The following is a 14,674-nucleotide window of genomic DNA, read 5'->3' as shown; positions in this document are numbered from 1 at the left end:
GAATGTTGGATTGGTATGTAGATTAAAGTTTGGGGATATGGGTCTGATTGGTTGGTTTGTATTATCACAGAGGGGACTTAGAGGGGAGACATTTGTTCTCTGTAGGGTTTAGCCAGCTCAGGAAGAAGCTATGTCTCCAGGATCAAGGCCCCAAATGAGAAAGCATGAAGCATACAGAAAATAAGAAATTATCACCAGTAAGCTGCATTACTTGGAGTTCGAATAGGCATACATTTTGTATACCATCAGCAAAAATTATAAAGATTAGAAACTGTATCTAATAGCATTTTTGAAGGTTAATTAGAAAGTGAGAAAGTGGAGATTGGAAAGCCAATTAAGAGGCTTAGTACTTGTGGGACAACTGGGTGGCTCAGTCAGTTAAGCGTCTGACTTCGGCTCAGATCATGATGTCACAGTTTGTGGGTTCGAGCCCCATGTTGTGCTCTTTGCTGACAGCTCAGAGCCTGGAACCTGCTTCAAATTCTGTGTCTCCCTCTCTCTACCCCTCCCCTGTTTGTACTCTGCCTCTCTCTTTCAAAAATAAACATAAAGACACACACACACACACACACACACACACACACACACACACACACACATTTTTATATATGTTTATATTTGTTTAAATAATGATATATATTTATATAATATATATTTAATGTTTATTTATTTTTATGTACATAAAAGAGGCTTACATAGTACTTGTAACATAAGTAAATCATGGCCCCTGGTAATTCTCCCTTTCTTGCTCCCTCTATGCACTTGCTTTTTAGGCCTGTATATGTGCTTTAACTTTATTTTTTTTGGAAACTGGCTGTTTATCCTGTCTATCCCAAGGCAAATTTGGTAAATAACCTTCTTCAACTCTGTCTTTTTTGAGAGAGAGAGAGAGAGAGAGAGAGAGAGAGAGAGAAGAAAAAAGACAGAAAGAGAGGGGTGGGGGAAAGAGGAAAAGAGCATATACACACAAGTCTTATGGTTTTAGGTATCTTATATAGATGGTACCTTCATTTTACTTTGTTCAAAGATGAATTTATTTTTTACCTTTTGTAGCTGGTACCAATTCACCTGTGGCCTGGAGAACCTAAATACATTGTGAGAATTATTTCTGCAGTCAGAAGGTCAGTTAAGATAGGTGACTTATAAGCTACACAGAAATGTCCAAAGAGTGTTTACCATTGTTAACGATTTTTGAATTTCTATCATTTTATAATCTAGGAAGGAAGATTGCAGACTACATTACATTAAAAGGTGTAGTAAAATCTTGCTGAAACTCCCCCAATACAAATTGTGTTAAGGTGAACATGAAAGAGTCATTGGATTGCTGGTAGAGAAGAGGCAAGAGGGAGTCATCTGGGGTATAATAAATGTTGTGTATTGTAATCTGAATAATGTTACTATAAGTTTAAATATATACTTAAAAGTATAAACATTTATATATATAAATTATTAAGCAGAACACTCAAGATATATGTTCTTTATGTAAGTAATACTGTAATTAAAACAAAAATTCCCAAACACAGTTAACTTGTTTAACTCCTTTTCACCCATTAAATGATACAGCTGCTCATACATCAGTATAAATCAGACGTTCCCTTTTATTATATTTGATAGGGTTTGATAAATTAAATTTGAACATTTCAGAAATGTGAAGATCATGATGACATTTTAAGTATGTGATATAATTAATATTTGGTGTACTTTATTTCCTGGCTTAGGAGCTGTGACTAATGAGAATCAAAGGCCATGGATGAAGATGAACTTGAATTGCAGGCACAAGAGCCAAACTCCTTTTTCGATGGAATAGGTATATCTAATTCTTGGGTTGTTCCATTTCCCAAATTTGGAGTTTGCTTATCAAGAGGATAAGTTGCTAGATCTTAACACTGATTCATTGTTAAGGATCTTACATCCTTTCAGAGTCTCCCAGCCAGCTTATAATCTTGTCAATACCCCATTAATATCAAAAATGCGTGTTGTCCCGTTATTCTCATTTTCCCTAGTTACACCATTAATCCTGTCGGTTCTTCCTTTGGAAGTTTTTCATGACTATTTCTGCTTGTAATTAGTTTTGTATTGTTGCAACAATATATTTCCACAAATTTGGTGACTAAAACAGTGCCAATTTGTTACCTTACAATTTTGAAGGTTATAAGTGCTTTTACAATGTAGTATAGCTCAACTGGTACAGAATTTTGCAAAACCAAAATCAAGGTTTTAGCAGGCTGCGTTCTTTCTGGAGCCTCTGAGAGAGAATCTTCCTTCATGAACATTCAAACTTTTGGCCAGATTTAGTTCCCTATACTTGTCTTCTTTTCTTATGAACTATTAGCCTGGACCATTTTTTTGTTTCTTGAGGCTGCCCACATTCCCTCTCATGCTTTACATGTCATTTCCTTTAGCAACAGTGAGTTGAGTCCTTCTCATGCTTTGATCTTTTTGACATTCCGTTCATCATGTGGCATCTGACTCCAGCTGGCAGCTTATCCAGTATAATTGACCTTCTATCCATAACCCTAATTATATATTCAAGGTTTCTTTTACTGTGTCACATAATCTATTTGAAGACCCAGGGATTTGGGTGTGGATATCTTTCTTTGGGAGACCATTCTGCCCCCAAACTTCTTTGTTCCCCCCACAATAAAATTTAACACTCTCTTCTGAGATACTCAGATTTAACATCCCAAATTCTCATCTGAAATTAAGCAGCTCAGCTGCATCCCCGTTGTTTTAGAATATAGTGGGTTTTTTTCTTTTATTTTGAGACTTTGATTTGCCATCTGATTCCTTCCTTGGCCCATTGCTTGTGTAGTAGTGTGTTGTTTAATATTTACATATTAAATATTTATCAAAAGGAATTGAACAGCTCAGAAATTTTCATAGCATCTAAATCAGGGGCCGATAATACTTGAGTGGTTCATTAAGTACTTCTGGGGCACAAAGTTTTCTTTACCTGTGGACTTGTGAAGCTAAGAAACAAGCTATCTGTTCCCATTATGAGTGGTAGTGCAGTTTTTAATATTCTGGTTACAACAGAATTAAAAGGAAGGTAAATGGAGTCTGTAGTCTAAAGAAGTTTTGAAATACAATTGGGTAAACTCCATTAGTTCCCAAGCCCTGGGAATAATCTTCATGGTTGATGGCTCCCTGGTCTGAGTCATCTTTGGTTTTTGTTGTTTTTTTTGTTTGTTTTTGTTTTTCCCTATCAGTGATAGCAGGTGTTCTTATTAGCTTGCTCCCTGCACCTAGACTTTGGGAGCCCAGCAGTTCTTAACACTGTCTCCATGCCTTTCAGTCCAAGTTAGCATTTAAGGCATTCAAGATCATATTGTTTCTGGTGGTATAAAATTTTTTTTAAGAGTTTTGTGTGTCTCCTGGGTCATGAGAATTTACTTCATTAGACAAGTGATTCCCTTTACATACCTTTCAGAAATACTACATTTCTTTTTGACTTCCTAGAAATGGCTGAGGGATACTGCTTTTAAGCTCCTTAGAAGTACCTTAGTTTGATTGAGGGATTTTGTGAGGCACACAATTAATGGCCTCAGAAAGACATGAAATGACTCACTTTTCACATCTGTTGATCTTCAAAGAGGAGATCTAGAATCATTAGACTACTGTTTCTCTAGAACTTTTCTTTCTGAAAATTTAATTTTTTTCTTTTTCTTTTGTCATCTCTATAGGCTGAGAATTTGCCAGATTATTAAGTCATACTGCCTTTTTGTTTATTGTTTATTCCCTCAACTTACCTTTTTTTTTTTTTTTTTTTTTTTTTTTTTTTTTTTTTTTTTTTTTTACTATAAGCAATAGAAGAAACCAGGTCACATCTTCAGCACTCTGCTGAAATCTCAGCTAAATATCTGAGTTCACAAGTTATGCTTCCCACATAACTGCAGCATACAGTTTTGCTAAGCTCTGTGTCAGTGTTTAACAAAAATATTACTTCTTTCAGTTTCCAGTAACCTGTTTCTTCCTTTTAACCACTACTGGCAAAGTTCTTAAAATGGGGATTTCCATTAACAGTCTGTATATGGTGACTTAGGTATTCTCTGAGTCTACAGTGGTCATTTCTTCTTTCTGAGTTCTCAGTAGCATGAATTGTTAACATCCATAATTCTCCCAGTGGTCTGTTAAAGGGAATACTGCATTCCAAAGCCACTTAACAATTGTAGGTATTGTATAGCAGCACTTTACTCTCTACCAAAATCTGATTTATTTCAATTACAACGCCAAAGTTAAATTTACCAGCTTAAATCAATAAAATTCATTGTTTCTCTGTTTCTATGGGTCAGAAATCTATCATGGCGTGACTGGGCTTTCTGCTTTGGATTTCATATGGCTGAAATAAAGGTGTCAATGGGGTGTTGTTCCTTTCTGGGACTCTGGGGATGGTTCTCATTCCAAGCTAACTGGGAATCAGTTTACTTCCTTTCACCTGTGGGACTGAAGTCCTCATTTCCTTGGTAGCTTTCAGCCGAGGGGACATCTTTCCTCCTTGTGTCTGCTTGTGTTCTTTCTCATGCTTTCCATGTGGCCCATGCAGCAACATTGAATTGAGTCTCTCAAACTTAAAATTCCACTTGACTCTCTAATGCCACTTGGGAAAATTCTGCTTTAAGTGTTCATGTGATCAGATTGGACCCACGTAAAAGTTTTAGTGTAAGTTTTATGACCTTAGTTACATCTGCAAAGTCCTTACAGGACTATACTGTGACATATTCACAGTTCCAGTAATTGGAATGTGGACATCTTGCAGGGGTGGGTTCAGTGAGGTGGATAGGCTAGGAAGTCTGCCTGCCACTTAACCACTGTTCTTACCAGTTTCTACCACTTCACCCAGTTTTAAATCATTTAAACTTATAATAAACGTTTATTATCGTTTAAACTTATAATATTAAAAACTGTTTTCCTCACTCTCAGTTTCCTTCTTTTATTTACCACCCCAATGGTATACTCATCCTAGCGTAACACCTGGAGCATGTCATTTCACTTTTTCATTGCCCAGGAGATGAGGTATAAAGGTCCTCTGCATTTTGACATTTTCCCACTTTCACAGCCCTGTTTATCAGGAGGATTCTCAAAGAACCTTATGCATCAGGCATATAGAGTCTTGCTTATTTCTTCAACTGCACAAGGAAAATTATATTCATGAAGTTTTAATAGTGGGAAAAAAATGGGTAACCAGATTACCCAAGGTTTTAAGTAAATAATATTGAAAAGCATTGCACTAGATTTTATAATATAAAATTGCTTTCTATTACCTACTCTTACTAATTAAAATTTTAATCATTCAGTTTTATGCGATCATGTTTGCTATATATTAAAGCAGAAATAGTAACTTTACCAAGAAATATGAAGATTAAGGGTGCTTTCTAAATCCTGTGGGGTGTGTGTGTGTCAGACAGTTTGGGGTAGTGTTTTGACTTATGCTTGGTAGTGTCCCTTTGATGATGGTAAATGCAAAGTTAACTCTTTCTTCATTTGAACATAGTGAAGTATAATTAATGTGTTTAATAGAGAAACTGTAAGTTTTTGGAGAAAAACAGTATTTACCAGCTTAATTTTACCACAGTAATCTTGGGTCATGGAGTAAGTGGTAGATTGAAGGACTGTTTGCATTTTAGCCCTCATAATTAACACTAATAGTTTTCATTCATCTTTGAGCAAGTCACTTAATCTGCCAGGGCCTCTGTTTTCATGTCCTAATAATAATGAAACCTCTCATTACAGTTTTTCAGAACACTTCACATACATTCCCATTTTGATCATCACAACAGTCCTGTGAGGTATGCATGGCAGATACTACTGTCCTCATTTTACTGACAGGAAACTGAAACTCAGAGGTTAAATGACTTGCCTAAGGTCACAAAATGAGGAAGTTCTAAATGAGTCTCTCTGATTTAGGTCTTGTAAGCAGTGCTCTTGCCTTTAAGTGCTTTTATGTTTATGTCTTTAACATGAAATTAGAGTAACATATTGTTTGATGCGAATTATTACACACCAAAGATAAATGAAAATAAAGCATTTAATGGAAATTCTACAGAAATGAAAGAAAACATTTTCTCATTATTTCTATATGTAATTCAAATTGGCGTTAACTGACTTTAAAGACTTCCTGCAGGTTGCACTATTTTTTTGGCCTTTATTGATCTTTTTTGTTTGAATCTCTGTATTTCTCTGATGGCCTAGTCAGTGAGACACAGTCACTGTGTGAATCACATTCTTAAACTCAACTGTTCTGAGTCATAGCCAGGAGCAGTAGCTAGCTAACTGAGTAACATATTTGTTCTAAGGACCAGGAGCCAAGATAACATTTTTGTTGTATTTTATTTCATGTTACAATTTTGGTAAGGATATCTTATTTCTGTCTCACTCATCTTATTCATTCAAAGTGATACTTAACTGAGCACCATATTCTATGCAAACAATTGTGTGATCTTGGTGAAGTCATTTAATCTCACTGGGCTGCAATTATTTCACTCCTGTACCTTTATTATTTAACTACAGAGTGGACTAGCATAGGGTTTCTTACAATCTGTGGAACTACCTTGGAGATTGGAGTGTGGGTAATTGGAGGAGGCTAGCCAGAGGCTGAGTACCCCTTGTGAAATTCTAAATCCTACCTCCACATTCACTCTCCATGCTCCAGAGTAGCTTCAGTTTTATTCATCTTTATCTATCCACAGAGGTCCTTAATCAGTTGTGTTTACCTATCTGTAGGCTTCTCTCTCTCTTTTCATTTATGCTCCAATCCTTTTCTAGCCTAAATTCAGTTTAATGAGTGAATTTCCAGTCACATATGGAGAATACTTTTGGAACATTACACCAGAATAGAGTGGTTGATTCTAAAGAGTGTAAGAAAAAAAAGAAAACAAATGTGTAGTAGTGTTGAAAAGTTAAGAAAACTAATATATTTAAAGAATTGTGGGAAAAAATGAAAAGAAATGGAACAGATACAAAAGGAAAATGGTTTGTTTTCTGGATTTATGTTAGGCTCTTTAATGTTTACAATTATCCCTTAAGATTTTTTTTCCTAAAATCTTTTTGTGTTAATGATGTTCTAAAATACTTTTCTTTGACAACTGCCCCATGTTTTTTGTTTCCTTATATTTCTTTACTTATTAATTGATTAGAGTTGAGTAAAAGCAGTTCTTATGTTAATTTGTATTTGTTATATGAATCAAAAATAAATTCTTTATTTCCTTAATCTGTTTTAAAGTTTGAGAAAACTGAGGATATATTCTGTTTTCTGGTAGAAATTAACATTTATATCATTTTATAGTTATGCATGCATGCCTGAAATTTGTCATTTTAATTTTTGTTTTTTGAAGGAACTGATGCTACTACGCACATGGATGGTGATCAGATTGTTGTGGAAGTTCAAGAAACTGTTTTTGTTTCAGATGTTGTGGATTCTGATATAACTGTACATAACTTTGTTCCTGATGACCCAGACTCAGTTGTAATCCAAGATGTTATTGAGGATGTTGTTATTGAGGATGTTCAGTGTTCAGATATCTTAGAAGAAGCAGATGTATCTGAAAATGTCATCATTCCTGAGCAAGTGCTAGGCTCAGATGTAACTGAAGAAGTTTCTGTAGCACATTGTACAGTCCCAGATGATGTTTTAGCTTCTGACCTAACTTCAGCTTCAATGTCTATGCCAGAGCATGTCTTAACAAGTGAATCTATACACGTGTCTGATGTTGGACATGTTGAACATATGGTTCATGATAGTGTAGTAGAAGCAGAAATCATCACTGATCCTCTGACAACGGACATTGTTTCAGAAGAAGTATTAGTAGCAGATTGTGCCTCTGAAGCAGTCATAGATGCCAATGGGATCCCTGTGGACCAGCAAGATGATGACAAAAGCAACTGTGAAGACTACCTTATGATTTCCTGTAAGTGTTTATGTACAGTGATTGTCAGAGATATTTTTGAAGCCTTTCTTTTCCATTATATGTCACGATGATATTTTCTTCACTTAAAACTTACTTGAAAATTTTCAAGATAAGTGTTGTAAGTCTATGTGCATTATTGTTTTAGGTTGGATCTTGTTAACATAAGCCGTAAATAAGAAAGCTAAAATGGTAAAAGTAAGGAGTTATTTCTCTGTGAGAATGGAATACAAAGATGAGAAAAATAAAGGCTGGAAAGAATGAACTATATGAAATCATGAACAATGTATTAACATCAATTTCACCACTGAACCTTCAAAGGATTTGAGCTTGAAAAAAATCTTTTGTCTTTATTGTGCAGTCATGTCTGCCCTTAACCTTCTTCATACCAATACTGTTTTCCAGCAAAGTAATGACCATATTTTAAAAAACAAATTTACTATTGACTTTGGAACTCTATGAGTATAATGTCTTGAAATAAAGTACTCAAATACATAATGTAAACAACTAATTTATGCAGACTTTTAGATGATTAGAGATTTAATATCTTTGGTTTTATACTTTTCACTGCTTCTTATGGGATACTGGCTTTCTTGATTGGACTAACTTCTTTACCAACTAGAATGTAATTATATTTTTGCTTAGATAGATCTCATAATTCTGTTAGTAGATTTTCTGGTAGGTGTCTCTGATTTTTCTGTTTTTCTGCCTAAAACAGAAGAGATAGTAAAATACGTTTTTCACGTATTTTATATTTTTTCATGTGTATACTTAATTTCTTTTATTCTATAGCTAATTATTCAATATATATATAGTTTATCATTGGAAGCTGCCTACCAGGTAATCCTTTTTTTTTTTTTTTTTTTTTTTTTTTTTAATCTATCATTTTTTTTAATCTGGTAGAATACAGGCTAAAATTTTGGAATTTTAATTTTTTTTTTTTTTTTTTTTTTTTTTTACATTTATTTTTGAGAGAGAGAGAGCACACGAGGGCAGGAGGGTGCGGGGGCGCGGGGGCAGAGAGAGAAGGAGACACAGAATCTGAAGCAGGCTCCAAGCTCTGAGCTGTCAGCAAAGAGCATGACCCAGGGCTTGAACTCACAAACTGTGAGATCATGACCTGATCTGAAGTTGGGCGCTCAACTGACTGAGTCATCTAGATGGCCCTAAAATTTTGGAATTTTAAAAATAAGTATACACCAGGAAATATATTTTAAATGTAAATAAGGATATTTTAGGGAAAAGTTCTTTACATTTTTTAAAGTTTGTGTTGATAAATTAAGAAAGAGGTTTTTGTTTATTAGACTAGAATTGATGTCTTTTTATGTAAGAACTCTAAAATGTATTTTGAAAATATGAAAGCAGAAGGGCATTTGGGTGTCCTAGTTATTTCAGCATCAGACTCCTTTTGGCCTAGGTCATAATCTCATAGTTGTGGGGTCTGGCTCCACATTCAGTGTGGAGCCTGCTTAAGATTTTCTCTCTCTCCCTCTACCCTTCCCCCCTTCCCTCTCTAAAATTAAAAAAAAAAATTAAAGAATTTTTTCTAAATTAGAAATTATTAAAGCTGATCTATAATATTTTAAAGGACATATTACAAGGCAGTAAAAGGAGATAGCAATTGTTATGGAGAATTTGATTTCAAGAGTTGTCACATTACATTTTTTAAAACATTTAATTTTCAACAAAAATTATGAGACATGCAAAGAAACAATAATTGCAGTAGAAACACAGGAAAAAGGAAAAAAGTATAATTATAAGTAGGAACTTATTATGAGGAAAACCAGATAGTGAACTTAATAACAGAGGTTTTAAATCACCTGTTTTAAATTTGTTCAAAAAACTAAGGAAAACCATTTGTAAAGAACTAAAGGAAAGTGTGAGAATGATATCTCACGAAATAGAGAATATCAATAAAGGGAAATTCCCTTTTATTGTTTTTTAATGTTTATTTTTGAGAGTGAGCACAAGTTGGGTAGGGGCAGAGAGAGAGGGAGACACAGAATCTGAAGGAGGCTCCAGACTCCAAGCACTACCCTACATGGGTTCAGACTCACAAACTGTGAAATCATGACCTGAGTTGAAATCGAACTGACTAAGCCACCGAGGTGCCCCAATAAAGAGAAGTTTTAAAATAAATAGAAATTCTGGACTTTGAAATTACAATAAACTGGGGACTCCTGGGTGACTCAGTCAGTTAAGCAGCCAATTCTTGTTTTCATCTCAGGTCATGATCTCACAGTTTGTGAGTTCAACCTTGCATCAGGTTCATGCTGATATCTTGGAGCCTGCTTGGGATTCTCTTTGTTCCTCTCTCTCTGTCTCTCCCCTGCTGACACACCTTCTCTCTCTCTCTCTCTCTCTCTTTCTCTAAATAAATAAATAAATAAATAAATAAATAAATAAATAAATAAATAAATATACTTAAAAAAAAAACTGCACACACACCCACAAAAATTGAAGACCTGTGTAGGAGCTAAAATTGAAAACATCTTAGAACAAAATAGAAGCACAAGGAAAAAAATGCATGTATTCATCAAGTTTGAAAATGTTTTTCTTTACCAGAAACTGTCAAGTAAGTGAAAAGATAACAGAGAATGGAAGGAAATATTTGAAAAGCATATACCTAAGGACCTGGTACCTAAGGAACCAGAACATATAAAGAATATCTGCAATTCAATAATAAATAGCAGTCCAATTAAAAAGGGGTATAGACTTGAATAGACATTTCTCCAAAGAAGAAAATAAGCACATGAAAGGTGTTCAACATCATTAGACATTTTGGGGATGCAAATTAAAACCTGAATGAGTTAATCATTCACACTTTTAGATGGCTATTTGAACCTTGGGGGTTTATGAGGTCAAGCACTTCATCAGGCTCTGCACTGACAGAGCCTTTCTGCCTGCCCCTCTTGTGCATTCTCTCTCAAAATAAATAAACACACTTTAACAAGAAAAATATCACTAGTATTCTTACAGATTTTATTGATAGTTTTGGGTAATAATAGGATTTGATCACAATAAGATGTATCTTGTCTACAAATACTAAGGTTTCTTTAAAGTGAAGCTGAGTAAGCATGAGAATTGCTTAAAATTAGGACAGTTGGAGTGTTCTGGTGGGGTTGTGGGTATTGGGAGAGAATAATGATTATAAAGGCAGAAGGCAGTTTGAGTGTTCTTAGTTGCTAGGATCTTTGGTTTATGAAAGCTGGCAGATATCTCGTGAGAAATCTGGGGAAAGGGAAATCAGTAGACAATTGTTATGTTCATTGGGATAGGCTGTGGTTGATAAACTTGAATAGCAACCTGCACTTGTTTTTAGGCAAGCCATCAGTAATAAGAACATGAGAATGGTAAAAGATTTCTCTATTTATAAGATAAATTAGACAGAATACAGTTGCAGCATCTCTTGCAGTATTGTAGTCAGTTCTTTAGAAACTTAGAGAAGTGAGATAAATACAACCAACTGAAAATGAAATGAAAATCTGAGTTTTGAAGACTATCTTTTTCATTCCTTCCCCTTACATTTAACTTATCAGCTCAGTGAACTTGAGGCAAATCACATACTACCCCCAAATTTTTGTTCTTTATTTGGAAAAAGTGAAATAAAATACAAGTGTTGAAGAAATTGTAAGATGTCATGCAAAATGGTGATTATTATTAGAAGCAGTCTTTTCCAGAAATTTAGGGAAACCACATTTTTTAAAAAGACAATTATATAGAAATAATTTACTGCTGTCTGAAGATATTTATTCAAGCCTTCTTTGTTTTTAAATTTTAATGGCAGTTTTAAAACCACAGTGAGATTGTACATGTTAATAGGACACTTAAGGTGTGTGGGATTTTTTTAAGAAGTTGCTTTGTAATAATTCATTTAGGAATAGCTTTGCTGTTCTCAGCTAGATCTGACATTGGATTTTTTTTTTTTTTTTTTAATATACTTTTTAAAGCATAGAAGCACCAGGGCACCTGGGTGGCTCCATCGATTAAGAGTCCAACTGTAGCTCAGGTCATCATCTTGCAGTTTGTGATTTTCAGCCCCACATTGGGTTTCCTGATGTTGGTGCAGAGCCTGCTTCAGATCCTCTGTGCCCCTCTTTCTCCCTGTCCCCTGCTTGTACTCTCCAAAAAAAAAACAAAAAAACAACTAAATACTAAAAAAATGATAATAGAAAGATCTTTTATAACTGCAGGTTAAATACATGACATTTTTCAAGCTCCATAGTCATTAGGTAGTCTGTTCTTTAAAGAGTTTAATTTTATGACTACGCAGAAATTAACATTTAAGAACATTTTATGTGATCATCTATACATAAGGCATTAGATTTTTCAGTACCTGCTTAGAATCACTTTTTACAAACCTTCTGATAGAGGCCAACTTCCCCAAAAGATTAGTACTTTAGAGAAGTTGTAGATTTATTCAGAACTATCCTAAATGGTTTACTGAGATCTCTGTCCTAATGTTGTCTCAGTTTGACATTCCAAAGCCACCTTTAGGAAAATAACCTTGGCTCAGTCAGCTGGATGTGTCAAAAAACAAGTATTTAGCATTGAAGAAAAGACTGTACATAGTGTTATAATTAAGGGCATGATGCCTGTTTTTGCCTACAAACTATATAAAACATCGCTAAAATACCTTATGTTACATACGGTTTAGGAAAGCTGTGTATCTATATATATATAATGCAGAGAGTACATATTCATATCCTAAAGCTCTTCTTGGACAGCTCTTTCTCTTTCACTTCTGAAATACTTAACTTGGTCTGTCATTCTTGAGGCAAAGTCGTTGCCTCCTCTTACTCCTGTATATATACCTGAAGATAACCAGTCAGGATGTTTTCCTGTTTTCCTCTCCTGCCCTCTTTTCCTTAAGAAGCTAACTACATTTCTATTGATCTGTCCTCCAGTGTTAAAAGGAATAGTGTGTTTCTTCTTAAATGCTTAAGGCAAATTTCTTAAGAATTATATTTTCTCCTTATTTCATCTCCAATTCCCTCTGAGACTTGGACCCCATAATTACTGTGTCCTCTAACTCCAGCCTCGTACTTATTACTTTACTACTCTCACAGATTATGAACATACTTACATGTTTTTATTGGTGAAATAGTTGTCTCTTTGATCCTCTAATCCATTCTGACTACTGCTCCTTTGTTCTTTTTTTTCATTCTAAACTTTTTAAAGAAATTAACAAACATCTTTATAGATCCTCAGCCTCCTTGAATCTGATTCCATATAGCATCCACTAAAACACTTTATTATTTTTTTTTTTAATTTTTTTTTTCAACGTTTTTTATTTATTTTTGGGACAGAGAGAGACAGAGCATGAATGGGGGAGGGGCAGAGAGAGAGGGAGACACAGAATCGGAAACAGGCTCCAGGCTCCGAGCCATCAGCCCAGAGCCTGACGCGGGGCTCGAACTCACGGACCGCGAGATTGTGACCTGGCTGAAGTCGGACGCTTAACCGACTGCGCCACCCAGGCGCCCTAAAACACTTTAACCAAGAGTGGTTAAAACACTTTAACCAACCAGGTATTCCTCCTTGGCTTTGTACTTGTCCTGTGTCATTGCTATGGGCATTAGTAGGACTTTCTGTGTTTGTAAGATTTCTAGATGCTGAAGTAGGTTTGTTTATGGAATGTATTGGGATGGGATGTTCTTGATTTTAATAACAAACTAAATTAGATAAAGTGTTAATGTATTTTCATTTTTTAATGTCGTCTTTTAAAGTACTAAATTCATCTTAATATTAGGTATAATTAATTTTATGTAAGAGTTTTGATTAGACACATGAAATTTTTGTGTGGTTTTTTTGATGTTTATTTATCTTGAGACAGAGATTGCCAGCAGTGGAGGTCAGAGATAATTCCAAGCAGGCTCCACATTGTCAGCACAGAGGCCAAGTCAGGGCTCAAACTCATAAACCATGAGACCGTGACCTGAGCCAAAATCAAGAGTCAGGCAGTGGACTGACTAAGCCGCCCAGACACCACAGATTTTTAGATCTTTGAAAGAATTTGATGTGAGGGATGCTTGGGTGTCTCAGTTGGTTAAGTGTCCAATTCCAGCTCAGGTCACAATCACACAGCTCATGAGTTCGAGCCTCACATCAGGCTCTCTGCTGTCAGTATAGGGCCTGCTTAGGATCGTCTGTCTCCCTCTTCTCTGACCCTTCCCACCTGGTTCTTTCTCCTTCTGTCAAAATAAACTTTATAAAATAATAGTAAAGAATTTGATGTGGAATTTGCAGATCTCTTTCAAAAATGTCAAAATCTAACTTTTGTCTTTGTTAGCCACTGTTTAAGAAATTAAGATTAAGGTGCCTAGCTGGCTCAGTCTGTAGAGCATGTGACTGTTGATCTTGGGCTTGTGAGTTCAAACTCCATGTTTGGCATAAGACTTACTTTAAGAAAAAAAGAATTAAGGTGTAAAATTAAATGGTCATAACTGTCACCACAGCATTAGGTGAATTGTGCTTGAGTCATGTTTATATTCATCTGATCTCTGCTAATAGAAACCATCTAGTTAATTATATCATTTATTAACTATCACAATTTACCATTGCCTCTTACAGATGTTAGAGAATACATTTCTGAAAACTCCAGAAATTGATTAGGGTTACTTACGACTCTTACAGGTTTTGTTTTGAATTCTCATTTTGCCACTTGCTAGCTATATGACCTCATATAAACATTAAACTTTTCTAAACTGCAGAGTTTGCTTTGCTCTACTGTGAAATGTTGGTGGTATTTTACTTAGTGTAAGCATCACACA

At 35.0% G+C, this 14,674-nt stretch overlaps 1 protein-coding gene across 12 annotated transcripts in view; it reads left to right on the top strand.

The window, feature by feature from the left end:
• Positions 1 to 14,674, top strand: part of LOC145714976 (zinc finger X-chromosomal protein-like) — a 53,961-nt gene that overhangs the window by 30,802 nt on the left and 8,485 nt on the right. For 4 of the 12 annotated variants that reach the window (XM_081794555.1, XM_081794556.1, XM_081794557.1 and 1 more), the window contains 2 exons: positions 1,054 to 1,807; positions 7,332 to 7,904. In XM_081794555.1, the coding sequence (XP_081650681.1) occupies positions 1,747 to 1,807; positions 7,332 to 7,904 (634 nt within the window). In that variant the 5' untranslated portion in view covers positions 1,054 to 1,746. Of the gene's footprint in view, positions 1 to 681; positions 1,808 to 5,730; positions 5,787 to 7,331; positions 7,905 to 14,674 lie in introns of those variants that run through there. The other 8 variants (XM_081794562.1, XM_081794561.1, XM_081794563.1 and 5 more) reach the window with 6 other exon arrangements.

The sequence above is a fragment of the Panthera onca genome, chromosome Y, assembly GCF_046562875.1.
Source record: "Panthera onca isolate mPanOnc1 chromosome Y, mPanOnc1 haplotype 2, whole genome shotgun sequence".
NCBI lineage: Eukaryota > Metazoa > Chordata > Mammalia > Carnivora > Felidae > Panthera > Panthera onca.
This window is presented reverse-complemented; position numbering and strand designations above follow the sequence as displayed.